This window comes from Leptodactylus fuscus, chromosome 5 (genome assembly GCF_031893055.1).
Source record: "Leptodactylus fuscus isolate aLepFus1 chromosome 5, aLepFus1.hap2, whole genome shotgun sequence".
In the NCBI taxonomy this organism is placed as follows: Eukaryota; Metazoa; Chordata; class Amphibia; order Anura; family Leptodactylidae; genus Leptodactylus; species Leptodactylus fuscus.
In genome coordinates this window covers 170,257,426-170,283,962 of record NC_134269.1, presented here as the reverse complement: position 1 = coordinate 170,283,962, position 26,537 = coordinate 170,257,426, and the positions used below count along the sequence as shown (strand labels likewise).

Genomic DNA, 26,537 nt, shown 5'->3' with positions numbered 1-26,537 from the left:
GTGGATTTAATTGCTAAATCAGTATTTCTGTCCCAAAAGGAACAGATTCCCAAATAATCCCTAGCGGAGCAGGAATGACTTGTAAGTCTCCGTACTGCCTATGTAGGCAAACACTCTCCCTAATGTGGACGAGTGCCCCCATACCCTAAGAAGAAGAAAGCAGACATGTTTTTTAATCCCTCCCAACCCCTTTAACAAGGTTTACCATTATCTTGCACACTACAGTATACCGATATCTGGTGACAGGTCCTGCATACAGCCGTACTGTACTCATGCAGTATATTCTAGGTTCTATACTTTATGTTCAGTGCACTGACCTCATAAGCCCTTTAGTCATAGATTGTAAGCTCTTTTGAGCAGGGCCCTCAGTCCCATTGTGTGAAATGACGTTCTTTGTTATGTACGTCTGTCTGTATCTGAACCCTATAAATTGTACAGTGCTGCGGAATATGTTGGCGCTATATAAATAAAATGTATTATTATTATTATTAGTCATAACCACAATATTCCTTAAGGGAAAGGAAAATCATTTTGTAGGGGTGAAAGATACCGTAATAACTTTTACAACCAACCTTTTCCTCTAAGTCTTTAATCTGTCTCTTCTGAATATCTGTTTTAGTCTCCAGGTCTCGTATTCTCTGCAATCAAAGAAAAGATCAGAATTCATTGGAGCTATAAGTAGTATAAGAACCCTTTGAAGACTTGACCTCAAATCCACTTACTGGTTTTATACTTATCACATATAATGAATAACCATGTGTAGGTGGTCTTAATTTCTGTTTACATGATATATTATTAAGTTTGCGTTATTGAAAAAAATATATTCAGTAGGTTTATGGATATCTGTCACAGGGATTTAGACATCTTTCGTAGAGATGCTTTCATTTATGTTCAGTATTAGGTTTGTGACAGAAATCAGGGAGTCAGCCTTGAATTTCTGCTAAGGAAATATGAATTAAACCTAAGGGTTGGTTCACATCTGCATTGGTATTCTGTCTGGGGTAGTCCGTATGGGGACCCCCGAACGGAATACCAAATGCAATTGCAAGCGCTGTGCAGTAAAAGCACACAGACCCCATAGACTATAATGGGGTCCATGTGATTGCCACCAGATCTCCACACAGAACATGCGGACAGGAAAGTAGTTAATCTACTTTCCTGTTTGCATGATTCGTGTGGGCAGTGTGCGGCAAGCACACGGACCCCATTACAGTCTATGGGGTCCGTGTGCTTTTACTGCACAGTGCTTGCAATTGCGTTTGGTAGTGGGGAGAGCCAATGGCATATCTATATCTGAGAACATAGGGATCAAGCAGTAAAAGTCCAACCGCAGAATCCTTATCTCTTGTGACATCTGCTGTCTGTGGAGAGTTGGGAGCCCCCCATAGAAAATGCTGGGTCCAGCAACAACACATTTCATTTACTGTACATGAATGGATAAAGACAGGAGTGCCTAAATGTTTTATGCCTTTTGTATCTACATCTAGATATGCTTTCAAAATCTGCCACAAATGTTATTCCATTTTTTTGTGGCTGTGAGCGTAAGCGGCTACAAAAAAATGGAGACGGGCATGTGCAGTTGACTCTGCGCAAGGCCCAATGGCAGAGCCGACTGCACATATGTAGAAGTTTGAACCCAGCGCCAGAAGAAGACGTGGGGAGAAGCCGTTCTAGACGAAGATAGAGGTGGCGCTGGAGAGTTCTCTGGCAACATTGGGGACGCCCCCAGTACTGTTTGAGTGCTAGGAACCACCCCCAGTGCTGCGAGAGAACTCATTTGCATACCAACGAAAACCAGGATTTCAACCGAACAGCGGCGTGGAGAAGACATCTAAAGGTAGGAGAAGAATAGCTTTTCTTAAGGCTATTCCTACCTGTTAGTCAGACAAAAAGGATATCTAATGATAGGATCCCTTTAATCGTTTTGTCATTTCTACAAGTGAACAATTGCATCAGACCATTGTAAGCATAAGGGGGCAGCAGTCCCTAGAGAGGCTGGAATTGTACTGTGTGCTAGTATATGATGGAGCTATTTATCATTGACTTTACTATTATGAATCAACATGTCCCTTCCATAATCCTCATGTATGCCCAGATCAGTATTAATCTTGAATTGTGCATAGACATTACATTTTTGTTTGTGGGTCTATGGTGGATATTGTTTATGTCTGTTACTGTTACTGAAGCCTTTATTTGAAGAAATACAGTAATCTGAATACATTTACAAGAAATCCTGAAGATTTATTCTACATGAAATATAATATGATTGAGAGGAAAATATAATAATATGGCCAGAACAGTATTTTTGTATTGTAGTGTAAGGTAAAGGAAGCATCTCAGCTTGTGACATATATCCTCTATTTATTTAGTGCACTGTATACGAGTATATGTTCATGGGACACAATAAAACCTGAAATGTGATGGTGCCCATTAGTATCATGACATGCCATGCAAATTCCAGACTTTCACATGGATATATTTAAATAGGGTGTGATGGATAGAATTATATCCAATATATGTTACTGTTAGGTTGGAATTGGTCAGGTTAGGACAATGTGGTCCACCTCAGATATTATATTATAAAATATTCCAGTGCATCTGCCATCATTCACCTGGTGAGCTTGTTGGAGAAGTTCCATCCTCTCCTGCAGGATCTGACAGTCGAACTCCCTACTTTTCCGTAACATTTGCCGCCTCAGTTTTTCCACGGCCATTCTGAGTTCATCTTGTTGCTTGTCATTTAGTAATTCTCCAAATTTAATGACAGATTCCTGCTGCAGTGCGTTGTATAGAGTCGCCTCCAATTCTTGGATTCGCTGTTCAGTCAGTGGTCAGCCGGAAAAGAGAACATGAAAATCAAGGACAGCTTCATTATCAGTACATTTTACTGTATAATACTATACCAGGTGTACAATGACATCTTCAAAGCAGATATCAAAATAGAGATAGAAATAAATTGCAATAAATCTTTGTGGTTGTCTAGGTTTAAAACTCTTTGATCTACGGCCCTTGTGGTAGGATTGGATTAACACTCGATGACCTATGGCTAGTGGCTATTACTCTGGACGGCCCTGTTGTCCATTTACATATCTAGATCTCTATTAATCTTAATAGGCGTTATGTGATGTTTCGCTCCCCTCACGGCAGCACTAAGGCTGGCCATACACATTAGGTAGTGGTTGACCAACTGAGCCAACAGCTACCTCTCCCTGGTGCTTGGCTTGGACGAGCTTGCATGTGTTCTTCTTAGGGAGTGAGGAGTAACACCTCTGGTAGAACAAAAATCGGGCAGACTGACCTAGCAGCGTAGCTATAGGGCTCACTGCAGTTGTACTTGCAACTGGGTCCCTAAGCCAGGCCTTATCTTCTGTTCCTACAGAGAACTGATATGTTTCTGGGCTGTGTCTCACGTCTACTGCCTTCCTGTTTCCTGCTCTCACTGCTACCATAGATTAGGAAACAGGGGAGCCTGTAGGACAATAGAGGAGACACACAGCACGCCGCCATAAGTACTCTGTAGGAAGAGAAGGTATGTGTATAACCCACTAGTCTGGCATGGGCAGTATGCGGGGTGGAGGGAAGAGGGGCTAATCTATGTGGTGAGTGAATAGGGGGGAGAATTTTACCTGTGGGGGCACTAATATCTATGTGAGGGGTCACTATTACCAGTGAGGTGGACCATTAGGGCACTATGTGGTGGGTAACTATTACCTGTAGGGGGCACTATTATGACACAGTTATCTATGTGGGAGTACTATAGCTTATGTGCAGACACAATGGGTCACTTAAAGACCAAACAATGCAGCTAAAACTTAGGTTGGACTATACAACGATCTTAAGCAGCAACTCCCATCTAACTCCCAACTCCCACTAATGTTAGTGAATAGTAGCATTGTGATCCCAAGGGTTCTGCGACCTCTAGTCACAAAGAGGTCAAGATGTCAAAGTTACTATGTCCAACTCAATTCACTTATATCACTGACACAGTGCGTCATTGCAATTTTTGGTTGAGCAACGGGAATTGTGGTCAAAGTGAATTACGTTGTACTGGAGGTGGGGGGGCTGAAGCTGAAATTTTGCACCAGGTCCCATGAAACTTTAGCCATGCCCCTGGACTGTTCCTTATGTCCCCAGATATCTGCATTTGGGTTTAGCCCCACATCCTGCTAGAATCAGTGAGTTCAGCCAATATTATGTAATATGTTCAGTGAACACTTTCCCAATGATCGCCCCTACAGTAATCATTAGAAGACCTGATAAATTGGGCCACAATACTTTTTCCTATGTAGTACTGAGTTTGAGTTTTTTCCTTCCTCTATTTATGTCTAAATCTGCTGTTTTTGGCCACCAGTGAGCAGTGCATTGTGGGAGCTTAGATTACACTTACATATAGTAGATCATTTCTATAAGGTCTCATTATTATATTACTATAATATCTATTAGGGCTCTGATTGAATTAAACTGCTGTCTGTTTTCAAGGGCAACAAACAAAAAGTGTATATATTTAGACAGAGAATTACAATAACACAATATCAGTGCAAAATTAGCCATAAAAAAATTAAACCATTATCTAAAAATTGCTTAAAGAGCTAAAGCATACAAATAGTTAAATACAGTATCTATCTATCTGGTAGGGCAGAATTTCTCCATTTTACTTATTTTGATCCTCTTTAGTATACACTGCATTGATGACCAAAGTAATAAATAATATGCTGTATATATGTTACAAGATACAAACCACATATGCTTGGTCCAGCGCTTGCTTCCTGTAATCCAGTTCTTCTTCCAAATACCCCTTCAGTTTACAGAACTGCTCCTATAGAAAATAAATATTCCGCTTGATTCTGATTTCTGATAGTTAATACGTTTCAATGTGTAATAATGGTACAGTCTTATAATTGTCCTATGGAGAGACTTTTAGCTTGACACTTAAAAGAAGTCTTTTAGCATTTGTGACCATACAGAACTGCTGACAGATATAGGCAGTAGAGATGAGCGAACACTGTTCTGATCAGCCAAGCCGAACAGCACGCTCCCATAGAAATTAATGGAAGCACCTGTGACGCTGGCTGGCCACCGGCAAAGTCAGCGTCACAGGTGCTTCCATTCATTTCTATGGGAGCATGCTGTTCGGATCGGCTAATCCGAACAGTGTTCGCTCATCTCTAATAGGCAGGAGCCCTGTAGCAAGTCACAGCCAAAAAATGCTATGGGGAAAACCACAGTGAAAATGCATCACGTTTTCTTCCACAGCGCTTTTCACAGAAACTCTACCGTTTCTATGGGTATGATTGACATGCTGCGATTTACTAAAATAATATGGTTATTTAAATTACAGCATGTCTACTGCGGATATTCTTCTGCAGTGTGTGGATGGGATTAGCCAGAATCCCAACCACTTTGCAGATACCGTAAAACGCCACTTTTTTTTTTCTGCAGAGTTTCCACTGTAGCAAAATTGCGCTACATGGGACCCCAGTCTAAATATTACTTTCCTTTGTAATTCCTCCTGGAAATGTATGAATAACTTGGTAACAGAGTGTCTCCATTTCCTTTGTCAATATGATGTGTCTCAAAGCACTCAGCTCTTCTTTAAGACCTGGTTCACATCTGCGTCAGTAATAAGTTCGGGAGAGTCCGCATGGGGCCCCCCCCCGAACGAACTACTGAACGCATTGACAAGTGGTGTGCAGTGAAAGCACACGGACCCCACAGACTATAATGGTGTCCGTGTGCTTTCTACACGATGTCTGCACAAGTCATACGGACAGTAAAGTAGATTGTGAACTACTTTTCTGTCTGCATGTACATCAGAGTATAAGTACATTTAAGAGGACTAGAAGATGAGTGGCACAACATTTTGTAATCTCCCATTTGCAGAAATCCATGTACTTTCCACCAAAACAACCCCATTCAAATCAGTGAAAGTGATTTATAGTTGCAGACCTTTCTGCAGTTTCTTGTCATGCATATCAGAAAAGCTTATAAGATTGGAATGAAGCATTGATAAGACTAAAATATAAGCAAAAAGCAATACTATTCATAGTGTAAAGTGACTGCTCATGTGAGACCTACTCACCATATCACTCTCCAGCTCCATCATCTTCCGGTGAAGTGCGGCTTCAGCTCCTTCAATCTGTCGTATCCACTGTGGAGACACACAAGGTGAATTGCACCAATGACATGAACTGGTTTAGGAATATACAAATAGCTAGAAATATGTTCCTTGCTTTGAATGTCATAGTTACAATTTTCTATATTAGTCTGTATAGTTTGGAGATGACCAGGAGCAGAGGAGAAAGTATCTCATTGTGGATTCACTATTATCTATCTATAGCTCACATTATCATGAAGCATTAACATTACATTAAAATACTGTAATTTTAATATAAGTTGAAATAGCAGCAATCTGAAGTAAAGTGAACTTATGCTAATGTTCATACATTGGCAACATTAGATATGAATTTTAAATGGTAGTTTACTGGACGAGTTGCTCTCGGCAGTACTACACAAATGGACCACAAGGTGGCAGGCTTCTGTATAGTCTCATCAATAATACAATACCATAGAATATATTGAAGTGGTCTTTGGATAGTCTTCTGTTTTTTGCCCTACATACTGAACGTCGTCAATTTTATGAGATGGAGCTGTGGTTTTATGAGGCCACTGCGATCTTTTTCATGAATGTTTATAACTATACTGTATATTGTTCAGTTTTCTTCAGCTTTATATTTGTTTACTTATTTTTTTTACCAATTGAAATGTTACATATTTGTATACCCCTATTATAGTAGTAGTCTTCCCCCTACTATAGCGTATTGTTTACAGTACTAGCGTCCTCAACTTAAGGGAAAAATACCTTGTGAATCCCTAGGGGCCTGGGGTGATACCGCACCCTGCACTTGGCTGAATGGTGCCTAAGATCTGTAAAAAATAGAACTTGATCTATTTATTTTTCTGGTTTGGGCTATTACGATGCTACACTGATCCATTAAATACATGGCTGAGTCTTGGCTTGGGGTTGTGTGAATAAGTTTAGGTTCACATCAGGGCCTGGTCTCTGTTTTTTTTTTTTGTCTGTCGAAAGACCAGAAGAATAGACAAAATGTACCGCAAAAGTAGCGGACATGAACACGGCTCAAGGGACCCCATGGACTGTAACATGCTGACTGTAACATACTGATAGGGAAAAAATGTACATTCAGAACTCTATATGGGGCTCACAATCTACATTAAAAAAAAGTCAGGCTTGCAGGACGGCCAATTTCAGACAGATTCAATTGGGCACCAGGCCCAGCTGTGAACCCAGCTTAAGACGAATGATTCCTTTGTAAAGGATGAGCAGGAGAAGATTTGACCAAATAACTAAAGTAGATCAGCATGGGCATGCCCTACTACTGCCACCTAAGATGTCCATATATTTTTAATGGGCTCAATAGACTGACTTTAAAGGAATGTTCCCAGCTCACAAATGAATGGCTTATTGCTAGGATATTTCATCACTTCATGATCTGTGGGGTTCAACCTCTGGGATCTCTAGACCTTAGAATAAAGGGGCTGCATCACTGATCCTGAAGCCACCTCACTCTCTCACCATATGGACAAGTCTATGCTTCTTAGGCCCAGTTCACATCTGCGTTCGGTATTCTATACCTTTATACCTTCCTTCATATAGTGGACCCATTTAACCCTTAAGTACTATCATGGTGTCTATCATACACCACTACCATACACATATCATTATGATAGACACCACGATAGTGCTTAAGGGTTAAAATAAATCTGCCTTTAGCTACACTCACCTGATCTCTGGGTTTGGCAGTTTTCGGGGTGCATGTTGTGTGCAGGTATAAACCCAAATCTAATCACAGAAGTGAGAATGAGTATTCAGCTGATAATGAGCCCTAGAAATACGACCTGGTAGGGGGCTCACATTCTTCATACAGTCCAAGGCTCATGGTATTCCCTAAGTGGGGGCCCCAGAAAACATAAAGAGACGGCATATCCTAGAAATTTGACATCTCTTTATTAGATGGTAATATTCCCTTTTGAGAATGGACATTTTATACTGAGTAGGGAATGATTAGTGAGTAAACCCTCCAAGTTTGGAAAGGAAAGTGTTAAAACAAAATGGTAATGAGGATGGAAACTACAGTAACAGTATAGCTCAGTGGTGCTACGCTGTTTCTGTGGCTCCCATTCACCTCTATGAAGTTATAGAAACGACATGGAGCAGTACCGCTCGGCGCTTTCTGTAAGTCCGCCCAGGTGTTTGGGATTTACGAGCAGTTATTCCCATCTCAGCGGCCATTTGTCAGTATGGAAATAACACTTTAACATTTTCTCCTGTCGTACATTCAAGCCATGCTGTATATTGTATAATGCTAAGCACCATAGGCCTTGTGAATTATGTATGAGAGTCATTAGGACAATATACCTGATAGGCATTGCTAATCTCTAATTGATGTAACCCTGGAAGACCACCAGGACTGATAAATATTTCAACGTTACCTTCTCCGCCAATGACAGCACAGTGCTCGCCTGAATGATGGCCACTTGCTCCTCATTTCTTAGATTCTAAGAGGACAGAAAAACCGAGTTTAGTGGGAAATATTGTTTAGGTATCAGTTGCGGATCGCTAAGATACTACTCACCCCATTGTCTCCCAGAATATCGAGCTGTTTGATTAGATCCGGGATGTTCACATCCTAAAAAAATAGAAACAATGACAATGATGTAAACCATGATAGGAACTAATTGTTTCACCTATAAGTGGTAGCCATGGCCTCTCATTCAGTATACGCAATATACATGCTATACCTTTACACCTTCCTTCATACAGTAAATCTGTAGGGCACTGACGCCATCGGAAAATGGGTGAATCTGTAAATTGAATGGAGGGGACCTTCGTTCTCGCTCCTGTAAAAAAAATAAAATAAATTGTAATGGAAAAATCTTTCATTAAGGATTGTATTAGTTATTTTATGTTATATCTACTCCATTAAAGGTCTTCTCTCATTAAAGGGGTTTTCCTACTGTATTAAAAAAAAACTGCAAAGGCAGCTTATAGATCTCCCACCGCTATCTCTCCAATGGCGCATAGGTCTCCGCCACTCTCGACTTCCCGGGATATGGCTAGGAATGCCCATTCAGCAAATCAATGGATGGGAGGGGGTGTTTACTTAGAGGGGCTGCCTCTATAGAGTATAATGGGGATTAAAAACAGTCACAGAAAAAAAAAATCAATCTTTAATAGGCAGTCTTCTCCAAGGAGCGGTCTTCTGGGGCCTGTATATGGAATATATTTCTTTCTATGTTTTTTTATTTTTTATTTTTTATAATATTACAACATTTAAAGACAGTAAAAGATTATTTCATGAATCTGTCTTACCTCCAACTCCAGATTACGGAACTCCAACAACTCATTCTGGTCTCGAGCGTCTTGCAGTTCTTGTTGCAGACGACTATTTTCAGATTCCAATTTCTCAATCTGAAAGTATTTATTATCAGAAATATAATGTAAGTCTAAGTCATCTCTATGTGTCTTTAAGGGGTTTATCAAATGCTCAATTTCTCTGTTAGTCCAGGCGCAACAGAATAGTTTTTACTTGTCAATAAAAATGAAGTTCCTGTGTCTGGGTATTAATATTATATATTTATCATGGTTGATCCTTTTATTCCACGTAATGTGTCCAGTGCAGATCGTCACACATGCTCAGTAACAAAATCTGCTTGCATGGATCGTCTTGTACACAAGGGGGCACCACAGCAAGTATGTAATGGCAATATCAAGATACATGTGCAGTTCTTTTAAGTGATTCCAATTATAAAATGGTTATGTCCTAGTAGTCAGACTGGCATCAATCAAATATTAATGTCATATCATAGAGATAGATCATTGATCATTATTATATATGATTATATACATGCAGTATATGGTAGTTACAACTAGTGTTTCTGATGATAATGTATGTCTAATATGCAAACACATTTTTTTGTTTTTTTTATATTTCTATTCTATTTTTTATTGCTTTTACTTGTAAACTGTTTATATGTCAAAATATCTGCTTCGGCCTCATTCACATCCTCGTTGGTAATCCGTTCGGGGGAGTCTGCATGGGGACCCCCCCAAACGGACTATCGAATGCATTGGCAAGTGTTGTGCAGTGAGAGCACACGGACCCCATAGACTGTAATGGGGACCATGTGCTTTTCGCACGGTCTCCGCATGAGTCATGCGGACATGAAAGTAGATTGTGAAGTATTTCTCTGCCCGCATGTTTCTTGCGGAGACCGTGTGGAAGGCACACAGACCTCATTATAGTCTATGGGGTCCATGTGCTTTCACTGCCTACCAGTGGCGTAACTACCGCCATTGCAGCAGAGGCAGCTGCCACAGGTCCCGGGACATTAGGGGCCCGGTGACAGCTGCTACTATCATTATACTCGGGGGTCTTTTCGGACCCCCAAGTATAATGATTGGCAGACCGGGAGAGGTAAGAAACATAAAAAGCACTGTTACTTACCTCTCCATGATCCTGGCCAGGCCTCCTTCCTACTTGTCTGACGTCACATGAACCCGGCCTGCGTCCCGGGTCATGTGACGTCCAACGTCATAGAAGAAGGACGGCAGAGGAAAAAGTTCACCACGGGGCCCCGCCATTCCTAGTTACGCCAATACTGCACACTGCTTGTCAATGCGTTCGGTAGTCCATTCAGGGGGGTTCCAATGTGGTCTCCCCCGAACGGATTACCAATGCAGATGTGAATGAGGCCTTAGGATTCACAATTCCTAAGGTGATATTAGGCTTTAGTGATATGACCTGACAGTTGTACCTTCTCTATTAATTCCTGGTTTCTTTTTATGAAACGTTGTTTTTCTTCAACCCAATGGGAATCCTATAAATAACAGAAAAGAATTAATGTCATAATTTACTTGTATTCACTTTAGATACAGAAACACAAATGTATCCAGGGTCGGACTGGGGTGCCAGGAACCATCAGTAAAATTAACTCTGGGGGTCCACTATACAGCTACATGCAAATATTACCTGAGTCTTGTTCACAAATTCCTAAAATGTTGCCAACATGAATTTATCCCAGGAGTAGCGTGGTGCTTAGTCTGATAGTAGTCTGGATCTTGCCTTAAACTATGGCCGTCTAAGCTGTGTGAGTCCCAGATATGTGGCCACACAACAACAGATGATTGGTTATTGGGGCCCCTGTAATGTGATTGAGAAGATGGGGCCCAGGGAGGAAGGATACTGGTTGTAATGATACTGCACCGAGATGTCATCTCAGCTGCCCAATGTGTCTATAGTATATGAAATAAAGTATATTACTCTGCATATTATACTGACACAGCCTTGCAGAAATGAGGATCTGCAGGGAGTGCAATGAGTGTACTGTGCCAGGGGCCCTCTGGGGATTGACATGTTCACATGTGGGCCAGTCCGATCCTGAATGTCTCTCATATATCTTCAGTAAATAAAAAAAACTACACAAACACGACACGTCTATGCCATTTACTAACCTGTCCCTTTTCAGCCAATGCCTTTTCAAGATCTTCGATTTTGGCTTTATAGCGTAGGGTCTCTGTTTGCATCTGTTCCTGAAGCTACCAAATGTTATGAATATTGTGTCATTTCACGTCCAGCCATTTGTGTCTGCTATATTATTTTAACCACATAACAAAGAAGCAGTGAAAATATCCCCAGACCATAAAACTTTAGTTACAAAATGGTTAGAAGTAAAATCAAAATACTGATAAATTTGTATGACAAAATTACATTAAAGTATGTGTCATGTCCAGCTCTGTAATTTGCATTTTTCTATACCGCTAATGGAACGTTGGGGTGTTCCCGTGCTCTGCAACCCCCCCCCCCCCTCCCGTCTTGACCTGCACCTACACTGAGGCCTTGGATTGGCTGCGATAGTCACATGATTTGGTTTTTTTGTTTTATTTTTTAGTTACATTAGTTCTTATTAGGGTACAGTGCAGATACCTTAGAGGGAGTCTACCACCTCCCCCAGGCACACTCAACTGCCCTCACCATGTTACAGAGCACATTACAGTGATAAGAAACATACCTCTGTTATGTATGCCACTTCATAAAGTGGCATACATAACAGTGCCAGCTACATGTACAGTCCAGACCAGTGATCTCTAACCTATGAGGCCTGGTTCATATCTGCATTAGGTATTCCATTTGAGGAGTTCGCTTGTAGACTCCTCAGAATGGAAACGTATACACATTAAAAAGTGGTTAGCTAAGAATCCAATCAGACCCCATAGACTATAATGGGGTCTGTGTGTTTTCCGCACAAAGTCCGCCTGAATCATGTAGAGAGAAAAGTACTGCAAGATGACTCCCCGAACAGAATACCGAACACAGACGTGAACCAGACCTAAGTCTCCAGATCTTTATACATTAGGACTCCTTGCATGTGACTGCCGGGAGTTGCATGTTTTCAGTAGCTGGAGAGACACAGGTTGGAGACCATTGGTCTACTAGATAATCTCCTCAGGATAGGAGATTGTATTGTGCTGGAGATATGTCTAACACACAGATGACTGCCTTGACTGAAGACAATTGTGGCAAACTCTCTGTAAGTCAAAATGGAAGTTCGTATTTTCAACACTAACCACTATCTAACTTCAAATATGCAGCAGGACCTTATGGGTGTAAGCAGAGACTCATGGTAAACAACCATGCAAGCACTTCTGTCTCTCAAGTAAACATACCTGTGGATAAGACTAATACCTACTTACTTGTCAAGGATGTAGACTAAGCAAGATTGGGAAATTAAGGCTTTGCTGTCTGTGGTGCATAGAGAAACACATGGAGTATAAAAATGTACCTAAGGGTGCATTCACACTACGGAACACCAGCGTGTATCACAGCCGTACACGCCGGCGTTACAGCAGGGCTGCCAGACACTTCCCATTCATTTCTATGGGAGCCGGCATGCGAGCGCTCCCCATAGAAATGAATGGACTGCTTTTTTCCATTAATTTCTATGGGGAGCGCTCGCATGCCGATTCCCATAGAAATGAATGGGAAGTGTCCGGCAGCCCTGCTGTAACGCCGGCGTGTACGGCTGTGATACACGCTGGCGTTCCGTAGTGTGAATGCACCCTAAGGTTGCCTTCACACTGAGTAATGCCGGCTGCCATTCACAGCCATACACGCGAGCGCTGCGGAAGGCTCCTGAACACTTCCCATTCACTTCAATGGGAGCGCTCATAACGCCGGCTTTACAAGCGCTCCCATTGAAGTGAATGGGAAGTGTTCGGGAGCCTTCCGCAGCGCTCGCGTGTATGGCTGTGAATGGCAGCCGGCGTTACTCCGTGTGAAGGCAGCCTAAGGCTGAGACCTCACATTGCGGAAACGCAACATTTTTTTATTGCAGGTTTTGCTGTGGGTTTTTTTTTTTTTAGCCTAAGCCAAGAATGGATACAAAAGGAATGGGAGATATATAGAAAGTACTTATATTTCTTCCATCTGCTCAATCTACTCCTGACTTAGGCTCAAAAAACTGCAGCAAAATCTGCAACAACAAAAAAAGCTGCATTTCTGCATAGTGGATCTTTAGCCTAAAAGGGTTTTCTGGAAGATCTGTGGGGATCTGACAGCCAGGACCCCTGTGGATCAGTTGGTTGAAGTGGCAGAGGTGCTCCTTGGTGCCACTTGTACAACTCAGGCCATGTGACGTCATGTTCATCAGTCACATCCCTTGATCACAGCTTAGTACCATGGGCTGAGCTGTGATACCACCAAGCACATCGGCTATATAAATGTACAGTACTGTGCTTAGTCACCCAAGTGCTGGAGCCTCTTCAAATGATGAATCATAAGTATAATATATTATTTGCAGGTCCATTAAAAACAGAAGTGACAACCGTAATGTGAACAGAACCTTAGTTTGTGCAGATTTTCAATCTACTCATGCAGAAAATATTTTTGACATGACAGATCTCCTGTAAAGTAAGTCAGAGATTTTAAACCAAAGTATTTTACAAAGTTGTGTAGATTTCATTGTACAACAATTTTGTATACAATTTCCATAACTGTAGGCTACTTGACATTGTACTTCACACTTTCTTACCTTTGCCTCTTTTTCTGCATCTATTATACTGCCTGTGTGTTCTTGGAGCAAAGCGTAGGCCCTTTGCAACGCCTGATACTCCTTGGTCAACTGGCGAAACCGTAGCTCAGACTCTTCTGCTGCTAAACTCTATGAAGGGACACAAGTAATTCATTTTATTAAAATTTCTGCATATTTGGAAAGTTTTGGTATATGGTAAGACCAGCGCCGCACCTCCCATGAGGCGACCTGAAGCGACCGCTTCAGGCGGCGCTATGCCAGGGCCCCAGGGAGGGCGGCATTTTTGCTTACCTAAGCCAGTCCAGGACAAGCTGTCCTGGACTGGCTTAGCACCGAGCGGTGGATTGGGAAGGCCGCTGGAGCAGCGCTGCAACAGCGGCCTCCCCTCACGCTCAGGCAGAGAGCAGGTCCCCTCCCTGCCTGCGAACGCCACTAAGCCCCGCCCCTTCGTTTTGCCATGCCCCCTTCACTCCGTCACTCCTCCTCTTCACGGGGTGGGGGTGGGGGGGCGGCTTTCTGTCGTCCGCCTCGGGCGGCGAAAAGGGCAGGTTCACCTCTAGGTAAGACATCTGGAAGTGAAGAAGGCTAGTACAATCTTATCATGAAAACACACTGGCTCACATTTACTATTTTGGTTATGACTAGGCTCTGGAGTAAATGTGGTACAGCTTAGGCTGGGTTCACATTGATGTCAGAGTCTCCATTTATATACTCCGTGACCGCTGGATGAAAACGTGCTGCAAGTCCAACTTTTCCCTCTGTCGGCTCCAGTTTAAAACAACGGGCACCCAGCGGACCCCATTAAAGTCAATGGGATCCGTTATCATCAAACCAAACGTGAGCTTAGGAAAAGGGGGTATGATGTAAATGTGACATTTTGCACCCAAACTGTACCAAAACTTTGGCACAAAATTCTGCCTCAAAGTAAGCCTATCAATAGGTGGTACAAACTTAGATTAGAAAGTCTAAGGCTAAGGCCTCACACTGCGCAAACGCAGATTTTTTTATTTATTCGCAACAGTTTTTTGAGACAAAGCCAAGAATGGCTACAAAAGGAATGGGAAATATATAGGAAATTCTTATATGTCTTGCTTTTGCTCAATCCACTCCTGGCTTTGGCTCAAAAAACTGCAACAAAATCTGCAACAAAAGAAGCTGTGTTTCCACAATGTGGGGCCTCAGACTTAAGATACCCAAAACTGACCATGCAGCATCAGCCCCAGTGATATATCTGGTGTTTTTTCAGAATGCCTAAAGTTACACAGTTTAACTATTAGTAATGGATTATACTGGATGTTTTTCTTTTATAAATCATATGCATGAAAGAATCTGCCTACTTAAAGTCACAGCAAAATAACCTTGTAGTTATTGAGCCTGGACTATGGTTGTATCAGACAAAGGTAATGGCCATGTTATGACTGCTTCCTATAATGGCCTCCACATGGCTACATTAAAATCAATTCCTTTGAATGCGACTATTCAAATGGCCGATTATTTCACGTTCCATTTTAGCTGTTAAATGTCCTATTTTTGCCCATTTCCCTTAATAAGCTGTGTATTCAAGTGCCCCATAGATGCAAAACAGCTATAAAAATGGCCCTTTTCACAGCCTTTTGCACCCCAGTCGTCTATATAGAGCCTAAGAAAATCAATATTACAATATTGCAATATTACTTACTTCATCTAGATCGTCATCTGGTGTGGCTGGCGTCCTGTCTGTCCGATAGGAGGCTACCGATGATGTTTCAGAATCCATGGAGTCATCATCATATCCAAATACAGTGTCCACCAGGTGCCTCTGCAACAAGCATGGACATATAAATAGCCCCTCAGGTGAGGAGTATATAGGAGCTACTAGAAGACAATGGCCATGTAAAGAGATGACATGTAACAGATGCTTGCTCTACTTCCTTCAGAGAAGGAGACATTTCTTGTAGTACCCACTTCATAACATTCTACCTATCGTCATATCTATCTCCATATCTATCTATCCGTCCGTCCGTCTGTCCTTCTACAATAGAGAATGTCATGATGCTTACCTTTATAGGCTTAGAACTTCTTTTATGTTTTTTTCGCCTAATAAGTTTTTCTCTATCCTGAAATAACAAAGTTTTAACAATCACAAATCTAGTAATAATAATGTTGCGAAGATGCATATGAAATAAATATGTAACGTATAAAACGCGTAGTTCATAAGGTTGATATTTAAAGATTACAGAAAATACACAAATAAGAAAAACATTACTTCAACAAATTCATGTATGGCTATATATACATATCTTAGATTTCACCATAGTTGCACGACCTGGCCAAGATTGCACCCGATTTACAGTATGTGCCTCCTCACAAATCAGACGTCCCTTCCACCAGTGCAGGGGAGCTAAATACTGGCATTAAAATCACCAGTCTTCATAAATCTCCACAATTATCTGTTTGTATTTTTGTCATAAAAAACATACTGTATGGATCCTTCAGCTTTGTGTCCCCGTATAAATAACTCGATGCCGGGAGGTATTGCAGAGCAGTTTATACAATTCGGCTTTGACTATTGATGTTTAATAGGATTCCTAGGAGAATGGCCCTAGTGTAGGTGTGTGCAATATAGGAATATTAGATTGTGAGTCTCACAATGGACCATGATAGATTACATTGTGTATATAGTCTCATTGAATAGATTGGCCCTAGACAGTGTATAACCAAAGGGGAAAGAAATAACCGTGTTATTATCTCTCTACATTTAGCTTTACCTTGCCATTACATTCTACTTACCCTTGTTAAATCATCAATGATATTCTGTTGTTCTACCACTTGTAACTTCAGGAATTCAATCTCTTGCTCTTCCCCGGCTTGATCAAGATCATTTAGAGATCTCAACTTCTTCAATGGTGGGTGAGATATGATTTTCTCTCGCTAAAGAGAAAACAAGATAAAAACTATTTTCTTGCATATGGACAGAGGAATTTTCTGCAGTATGTGAATACGGTCTAACTGTATAATACACACCATCTCTGCATTCTCCTTAGAAAGGGTTTTCAGCTTCTCTTCCATGCGTTGTAAGGATTGCATTAATTCATCATTTCTTTTAGTGAGGCACTTGTTCTTTTCCAGGAGAGGTTTGCATTGTTTTTCTGCTTCTCGGACTCTCCGGAGCTGAAAATAACAGTTTGCATAAAAAGTACTTTATTCCTACTGAACTGAATATATTTGTATACTATAGATTGTCCCTAAAAAAATTCCACATAAAAGCATTTATATCTACACCGTCCAGTCATATTAATGGGACCAGCGCCTGCTTTTGACGTCAACGTTAAATACCCAATCGCAGAAGGCACGTCACGTGTCATCAGCCATTTGGGTGCACTCATCATTGTGGAAGGCACGATGGATCAACACAAGTATGCATCTATCCTTGTGGACCATGTTCACTCCTACATCATGCGAATTGTTTTTCCTCAGGATGATGGCATCTACCAGCAGGACAATGCGACGTGTCATAAAGCTCACAGTGTACATATGTGGTTCAAGGAGCACCAGGATGAGCAAATTCCCCAGACTTGAACCCAATCGAGAATTTGTGGGACCACCTTGATTAGGTTGTATGTGCCATGGATGCTCAACCGCGTAACCTAGCACAACTGGCCACGGCACTGGAGTCGGCATGGCTCAACATCCCAGTGATCATCATCACAATATCCCCTCTCTTCCTGCACGTCTCCCAGCAGTCCGCTCTGCCAAAGGTGGTTATTCTGGATTTTGACAGGTGGTCACATTAATGTGACTGGCCTGTGTATTATGACAATAATATATAACACATAAGCCTCTGGGTCCCAAAGTAGAATCTAAATCTGGGTCCCTGAGCCATTACATGCTATTTCATGTGATACTGTCCCCTTATAATGCAGAAGTCTATGGGGGCCAGTAACGACGTCAGGGGCAACTCCTTGGGTCCTTCGGGTGTCTGTCCCATGCAAATATGAATGTAGCCTGGATCCACATGTACATTAGCATTATTGGCAACACTTTCCTATCTGTCAAAACCTTTGTAAAATAACATGACGAGATATGTTACCAGTTCATTTCTCTCATCCACAAGCAATGTATTTCTGTCTTCCAGTTTACGGATTGTAGCATTTAATTCAGCCATTCTTTTTTGATTCCTTCGTAAGTCCTGCAAACAGACCATTTTATTATATGTGTTATTTATTTATAAAGATATATCTATAAACATATATATATATATATATACTGTATAACTATATACACACACACACATATATATATATATATATATATATATATAGTAATGATTTCCCCATTTCTCTTTGGCATATATCTCACCGGACTTCCACAGTGTTCTGATCCATCTCCTGCCCTTCCTGGGATTTCCCGTTTGGGGCTTCCTATGTTACACTCGGCTTCTTTCACCAGAAATAATTGCTCGTCCAAAGCTTCTTTCTGCAACTGCAGTTTCTGGAGCGAACTTGTTTGTGTCTCCAATTCCTTTTCTAGGGAGAATATTATCCTGTCTTTTGCTTTAATTTCATCCATCTGAAGAATAATATAAAATAAATGAATTATGTGTTAGTAAAATACCTAAAGTACTTACAGGTAGCACCAGCATTACAGCTGCAGCAGGTTTTGTATTGTTGACGTACAGAACATACACAGCATTTAATTAGTTAATATTCAAGAGCTCACATGTGTATTTTTGGTCACTAATTGTATTTTTATGTTTATTGCAAATTTTAACGCAAAATATTAAATATCCTATTTCATAAATGCTTGTAAAACAAAAAATCTGGAACATCTTTTCTTATAAATCTATGCTGTGTAATATCTCTGCTATTTATTCCAGAAATTGACAAGAGGGTGTTACCGGTGGAGGATTTGCTTACACGTTCTGAAACTGTCCAATCATTGCTGAATATGCAGGGACACACCCCTCTAATAAAGGGAGGAGCAACAGACAGTTATGGGACTGTCCATTTAGTTATACATTTCTAGGAGGTGTAAAAAAGAGGAGACACAATGTAGAATTCCATGGAAAGATGCTCCAGGATTGTCATATCTTAGGAAATACAAGTATTTACTAAAACAGACATGTCAAAAGAAACTAGCAAGCCCTTTGAAATATACGCGATACATTGGGAAATGAGCTTAATGTGTCTCCCTTTAATCTTACGAACTCCTCTATGGTTACAATGTCTATAAAACCTCATACACTACTATATAACTAATTATACAATAGGCACAAAGTAATCTAAACCTGTAACGGCTCTATGTGAATACTGCTCTATTTCCACCACACCCATCTCCTGCATCTTGTTGCTCTCTGATCATCAAATGGTTAATTCTAGTCTGGCCTGTGTTATTGACAGCCTGTCTATCAATCAAGCCTACGGCGGGTCTTTGGCTTCCTATATACAAGTCATTAGCCCACTCAGCCATGCTGGCTGTTGAGACTATGTCTTGTGACTTTGTCTTGTGACTTTTTTTCCCTGCTAAGCTCCTCTGTCTGCTACTATTATATTACTGAACTTTTGACTATTCTCTTGTATTTTGATTCTGTACTGCGTTGCTCGACTGTTACTGGACTCTTGGCTAGATGACCTCCCTTTGTTGTTGTTTGTCTTTCTTCATTCTGTGTTGTCACCTATACAGGAATGGCTTTGTCGACCAATTGTCCTCTGCCGCCTAGGGCAGTGAGGCAAGCAGGTAGGGGCAGCGGTCAGTTCAGCTTAGGGCTCACTGTCTTGTTGTGCTCCTTCCTCCAGGGTTTTCCAGCAGTTACTGGGGAATTGCTCCTTTAGCAATTCCCTTATAAAATCACTATGAAATATTTGCATAGGGTCACCAGTAGAAATATCTGGGCATCACCCCCAAGTGTCTTTAGGTGAAGTGGATGGCATATCTCACCATTTAGGCGTACAGGGACATACTGGAGATAAGTCACACTGTAAATCCTTTCTATCAAAGCGATAAGCGAGCAGGGAAGTTGTAAAATCCCTGTAGAGACCCTATCAGTCGATCTTAGACATTGATAATGTTAATGCATTTCAGTTAACTATGTGACTACTATGTTAACTTGTTTTATTATAGAAGACTGGTCCTGTGTCACTGTCTTAGCAGCGTACAAGTTTTCCATTGGTTATGTGACTGTCCTGAATATACCTGTATAGGATAAAAAAAAAACAACTCAATAAATGAGACAAGCAACATCTAGGCACCATGCAGGTTATGGTTAGGGCACCAGAATTTTTTGTTATGTCTATCAACCTCCATCTTCTGCCCTACAGGGTGCATTAGGTAGGGTTTTACACTGATCCATACAATATCCCACGATCCACTAATTTAGAAACATAAGGGAAAATATGGAATGATCCTCCCAGGCTCATAACATAGAGTATATTTATGGGTCTATGGGTAACAGGAACAGAATAATAGTTGAATCCACAATGATAACCAGGTTTGCACATCATTACCTACTAAAATGGACACTTTATTTTATAAGTTAAACCTTGTATCTCCCATGCTGTCAGTGCTGGGTACCTGTTGGTTTAGCAACCCACAGGTGATCTTGAGCCCTTATTTTTCTGGTCTTCAACTATAGTGCCACGAGATACACAAAAAAGTGCAATGACCCAACAATTCCACTGAAACAATATGGAGTTCACATAGTCAAGTGCTCTTTACTCTACATTCTTAGAAGGTTTGTCTAGAAAGAAGTTAAAGGGAACATGTTACAAGGATAATGTATTTCAATCTATCGACGGCATGTTATAGAAAAGGGGGAGCTGAGCAGATTAATATACAGATTTGCTCTTTCATTGCTATATTGTCTCCCCTCTATGACTGTGCCTGCAGAGATAGCTGATATCACTGATAGGACCGCCAACTTGACAAGTTATACAAGTCCTTTTTTTTTTCCACAAAATATATATCATCTACTCAGCTACTCATGGTCTATAAGATGCTGCCTGGCAACTGCACTGCTGTTTCCTGGTGAAAGATTCCCGTTAAAATATTAATCTGATTGTTTTACCAAGAACCCTGGAATAGCACTTGGTTACCACTAATCCACTTTATCTGCAGCAATATTGGTTCTTCGTTAAACACATAGGACTATAGTGCCCTACACACTGATCTAAATGGTACCTATTATACAGTCCTATGAAAAAGTTTGGGCACCCCTATTAATCTTAATCATTTTTAGTTCTAAATATTTTGGTGTTTGCAACAGCCATTTCAGTTTGATATATCTAATAACTGATGGACACAGTAATATTTCAGGATTGAAATGAGGTTTATTGTACGAACAGAAAATGTGCAATATGCATAAAACCAAAATTTGACCGGTGCAAAAGTATGGGCATCTCAACAGAAAAGTGACATTAATATTTAGTAGATCCTCCTTTTGCACAGATAACAGCCTCTAGTCACTTCCTGTAGCTTTTAATCAGTTCCTGGATCCTGGATGAAGGTATTTTGGACCATCCTCTCTACAAAACAATTCAAGTTCAGTTAAGTTTGATGGTCGCCGAGCATGGACAGCCCGCTTCAAATCATCCCACAGATGTTCAATGATATTCAGGTCTGGGGACTGGGATGGCCATTCCAGAATATTGTAATTGTTCCTCTGCATGAATGCCTGAGTCGATTTGGAGCGGTGTTTTGGATCATTGTCTTGCTGAAATATCCATCCCCGCCGTAACTTCAACTTCGTCACTGATTCTTGAACATTATTCTCAAGAATCTGCTGATACTGAGTGGAATCCTTGCAACCCTCAACTTTAACAAGATTCCCGGTGCTGGCATTGGCCACACAGCCCCAAAGCATGATGGAACCTCCACCAAATTTTACAGTGGGTAGCAAGTGTTTTTCTTGGAATGCTGTTTTTTTGGACGCCATGCATAACGCCTATTTGTATGACCAAACAACTCAATCTTTGTTTCATCAGTCCACAGGACCTTCTTCCAAAATGAAGCTGGCTTGTCCAAATCTGCTTTTGCATACCTCAGGCAACTCTCTTTGTGGTGTGCTTGCAGAAACAATTCTTTCTCATCACTCTCCCATACAGCTTCTTCTTGTGCAAAGTGCACTGTATTGTTGACCGATGCACAGTGACACCATCTGCAGCAAGATGATGCTGCAGCTCTTTGGAGGTGGTCTGTGGATTGTCCTTGACTGTTCTCACCATTCTTCTTCTCTGCCTTTCTGATATTTTTCTTGGCCTGCCTCTTCTGGGCTTAACAAGAACTGTATTTAACAAATGCAGATAAAGAAAAAAAGTCTCGATCTCACCATATGAGTATGCTCCAAGATATCCCTCTGGGTGCACGGCCTTTCACCTCTGGACTGGACAAGGAAACTTCACAACTGAATATACAACCAAAAATAGTAGGTCCGCACTCCTTGGGTTCCATAAAATATAACTTTTAATAAGCCATTAAAAGCTCACACAACATATAACAAATTGTGAAAAGATTAGAAAAAGACGCATAGTGTCTAAAAACGCCGACGCGTTTCGAAGCTTTACAGCTTCTTAGTCATGGCATGACTAAGAAGCTGTAAAGCTTCGAAACGCGTCGGCGTTTTTAGACACTATGCGTCTTTTTCTAATCTTTTCACAATTTGTTATATGTTGTGTGAGCTTTTAATGGCTTATTAAAAGTTATATTTTATGGAACCCAAGGAGTGCGGACCTACTATTTTTGGTTGAATATTCAGTTAACAAGAACTGTCCCTGTGGTCTTCCATTTCCTTACTATGTTCCTCACAGTGGAAGCTGACAGGTTAAATCTCTGAGACAACTTTTTGTATCCTTCCCCTGAACAACTATGTTGAACAATCTTTGTTTTCAGATCATTTGAGAGCGGGCTGTCCTTGCTCGGCGACCACCAAACTTAACTGAACTTGAATTATTTTGTAAAGAGGAATAGTCCAAAATACCTGCATCCAGGATCCAGGAACTGAGTAAAAGCTACAGTAAGCGACTAGAGGCAAAAGGAGGATCTACTAAATATTAATGTCACTTTTCTGTTGAGGTGCCCATACTTTTTCACCAGTCAAATTTTGGTTTAATGCATATTGCACATTTTCTGTTAGTACAATAAACCTCATTTCAATCCTGAAATATTACTGTGTCCATCAGTTATTAGATATATCAAACTGAAATGGCGGCTGCAAACACCAAAATATTTAGAACTAAAAATGATTAAGATTAATAGGAGTGCCCAAACTTTTTCATGGGACTGTAATACTGTGCGCAGGGGCCACTAAGTGACATAATACTGTGTGCAGGGGCCACTGAGGGACATAATACTGAGTGCATGGGCCATTATGGGGCATAATACTGTGTGCAGGGGCCACTAAGGGACATAATACTGTGTGCAGCGGCTATTAAGGGACATAATACCGTGCACAGGGGCTACTATGGGGCATAATACTGTGTGCAGGGGCTACTAAGGGACATAATACTGTGTTCAGGGGCCACTGGGGGCATAATAGAGCGCGCAGAAATGCGGAGGAGGGGGTCGGACGAGGTCTTCGGTGTCGGTCGGGGGGGGGGGGGGCATGTCAAAAGTTCGCCACGGGGCCCCACCATTCCTAGTTACGCCACTGATAGAAAGGAAGGCAGTTCAACATTGCTTTGCATTCATCCCATAGCATGCAAGCAGTATGCATGCTATGGGATAAGATGCATTCAGAACAGTTCCAGACAGATGAAGAGCGGAACTCACCAGCAATTAGGAGTTTCATCATCCTTCTGACTACTTGTGATCTATTTAACACATACCTCCCAACCGTCCCGATTTCCGCGGGACAGTCACGATTTGGGTGACATGTCCCGCGGTCCCGGTTGGAGGGAGGTATGTCCCGATTTCAACTCAGATCTGCGTCCAGAGGACGCAGATCTGAGTTGAACACATATGCGGCTGAAGCAAGGAGCTGACACAGGTCAGCTCCTCGCTTCGCCGCTGCCCGCCTCTCTCCCTGACACATGCGGCTGAAGCTGCTCGCGTGCTCGCTTCGCCGCTGCGTCTCTCTCTCGCTGACACATGCGGCTGAAGCGAGGAGCTGACCTGTGTCAGCTCCTCGCTTCGCTGCTGCCGCCGGCTCCTGGCTTGTAGACGCGATGTACAAGCCAGGAGCCCGTGGCAGCAGCGAAGCGAGGAGCTGACACAGGTCAGCTCCTCGCTTCAGCCGCATGTGTCAGCGAGAGAGAGACGGAGCGGCGAAGCGAGCACGCGAGCAGCTTCAGCCACATGTGTCAGGGAGAGAGGCGGGCAGCGGCGAAGCGAGGAGCTGACCTGTGTCAGCTCCTTCCTTCAGCCGCATGTGTCAGCGAGAGAGGCGGGCAGAGAGCGGCGAGGGAGCGGAGGAGAAGGTAAGTTTAATGTGGAGGTGGAACGTGAATCTGGGGGCAGATGAAGGAGAGGACGGCATGACACTGGGGCAGAGATGGAGAGGACGGCATGACACTGGGGGCAGAGATGGAGAGGACATGAATCTGGGGGCAGAGATGGGGGACATGAATCTGGGGGCAGAGATGGAGGGACAGGAATCTGGGGGCAGAGATGTGGGACATGAATCTGGGGGCAGAGATGTGGGACATGAATCTGGGGGCAGATATGGAGGGACATGAATCTGGGGGCAGAGATGGAGTGGACATGAAACTGGGGGCAGAGATGTGGGGACATGAATCTGGGGGCAGAGATGGAGTGGACATGAAACTGGGGGCAGAGATGGGGGACATGAATCTGGGGGCAGAGATGGAGAGGACATGAATCTGAGGGCAGAGATGGGGGACATGAATCTGGGGGCAGAGATGGGGGACATGAATCTGGGGGCAGAGATGGAGAGGACATGAATCTGCGGGCAGAGATGGAGGGACATGAATCTGGGGGCAGAGATGGAGGGACATGAATCTGGGGGCAGAGATGGAGGGACATGAATCTGGGGGCAGAGATGTGGGGACATGAATCTGGGGGCAGAGATGGAGGGACATGAATCTGGGGGCAGAGATGGAGGGACATGAATCTGGGGGCAGAGATGGAAGAGGGACATGAAACTGGGGGAAGATGAAGGGTGTATATGAAACTGGGGGAGAGATAGAGGGGGGACATATAATTTACGGGTGACTGTAGGAGGATTATACTGTGTGCGGGCACATGAAAAATTAATGAGTGGGCGGGGTCAACACAAAAGTGGGTGGGGCTAAATTTGCCGCGGCGCGCTACGCGCACCGCACATTTTGTCCCTCTTTCAGTTCTTCAAAAGTTGGGAGGTATGTTTAACATTAAATATTAGATAAATGGACACTTCTGGATGATTTGGATCGCTCCTCATTACTGTATGAGTTGTTTCAACAGAACATCAATTGTAAGATCCTGGGTAACATTTTGAAATACTATACGGAGATGTAAATGCACATTGGAGAGACCTGGTATAAAGAAATAGTCAAGGAGTTGTGCATATTGGAAAGACCTGGTGTGAAGGAATGGTTAAGGAGTTGTGCATATTGGTCAATCTGTTGGTCTTAAATTATTTTCATGCAGTATTGGGACCATTGTTTAAGACTGATGTATAGATTCCTATTATTACTTACCAGTCTGCGGATATCCCTCTCACTTTCCCATTTAATTTTTGCGATAGCCTCCTGGTGGGACTGGTGCTCACTTCTCAGATCTCCAGCTTTGATTTTGTCAGCTTGTATCATATTGTTGAGGGCCTCATCCACCTGTTTCTTAGCAGATTTCAGTTCTGTAATCTCCTGTAAAAGCTTAAGGCGCTCGGAGTCAAACACTTTCCTGGCCTCCTCACGCGCCTCTGTGGTCAGAGCTGTCCTTACTTTGTCGCTGCTGCCATCTCGTAGAGCATTCACAGCAGACTTGAGTCTCAGAATCTCTGCCTCTTTTAGTTTAACCATCCGAGACATTTCCTGTTCATGCTGTTTGATAAGGTTCTCCCTTACTGCCTGAAGTTCCTTCATCTTGTCCTCGTGCAGCTTGGCCTTGAGCTCTGAAATAGTCGCCGTGTGTCTGTGCTGCTCCTGTTCCTTTATTCTCTTGCTTTCCTGGTTCTTCTCTCTCTCAAGTCTTGTCACCTGAAGAATACAGACATAGAGTATATTAGAGGAGACACCCAACCACAAACACAAACATGGTTTCACTATAGAGCTCCGCTATCATTATATATTGCTAACCCTGGAGCATGGTGCCATTCATTCAACTGAACTGTTAAAGCAGACGAGAAAGTGACACTAAATGACCAAAATTTCTATTACATTATAATAATAAACTAGTTATAGTAAGCAATATGATGTTATTAAAATTCAGCAGGACGAAATCTATGGATATTTGGATAATGAAAATTCTCTCCAATTCAGCGGGACTAAACCTGGATCTAAAGCGGGACTATATCTGGA

General features: G+C 42.1%; 1 protein-coding gene across 1 annotated transcript in view; it reads right to left on the bottom strand.

Annotated features, from left to right (window-relative positions):
* The window catches only part of JAKMIP2 (janus kinase and microtubule interacting protein 2), a 74,932-nt gene that overhangs the window by 6,729 nt on the left and 41,666 nt on the right, over window positions 1–26,537 (bottom strand). Inside the window, exons 4-21 of the mRNA XM_075274717.1 lie at window positions 25,719–26,216; window positions 18,448–18,657; window positions 18,179–18,277; window positions 17,113–17,259; window positions 16,879–17,019; window positions 16,149–16,205; window positions 15,788–15,907; window positions 14,110–14,238; window positions 11,534–11,617; window positions 10,837–10,899; window positions 9,392–9,490; window positions 8,821–8,919; window positions 8,655–8,708; window positions 8,512–8,577; window positions 6,080–6,148; window positions 4,739–4,816; window positions 2,613–2,816; window positions 573–638 (exon numbers count right to left, since the gene is read on the bottom strand). Of these exons, the coding sequence (XP_075130818.1) occupies window positions 573–638; window positions 2,613–2,816; window positions 4,739–4,816; window positions 6,080–6,148; window positions 8,512–8,577; window positions 8,655–8,708; window positions 8,821–8,919; window positions 9,392–9,490; window positions 10,837–10,899; window positions 11,534–11,617; window positions 14,110–14,238; window positions 15,788–15,907; window positions 16,149–16,205; window positions 16,879–17,019; window positions 17,113–17,259; window positions 18,179–18,277; window positions 18,448–18,657; window positions 25,719–26,216 (2,283 nt within the window). The remainder of the gene's footprint in view (window positions 1–572; window positions 639–2,612; window positions 2,817–4,738; window positions 4,817–6,079; window positions 6,149–8,511; window positions 8,578–8,654; window positions 8,709–8,820; window positions 8,920–9,391; window positions 9,491–10,836; window positions 10,900–11,533; window positions 11,618–14,109; window positions 14,239–15,787; window positions 15,908–16,148; window positions 16,206–16,878; window positions 17,020–17,112; window positions 17,260–18,178; window positions 18,278–18,447; window positions 18,658–25,718; window positions 26,217–26,537) is intronic.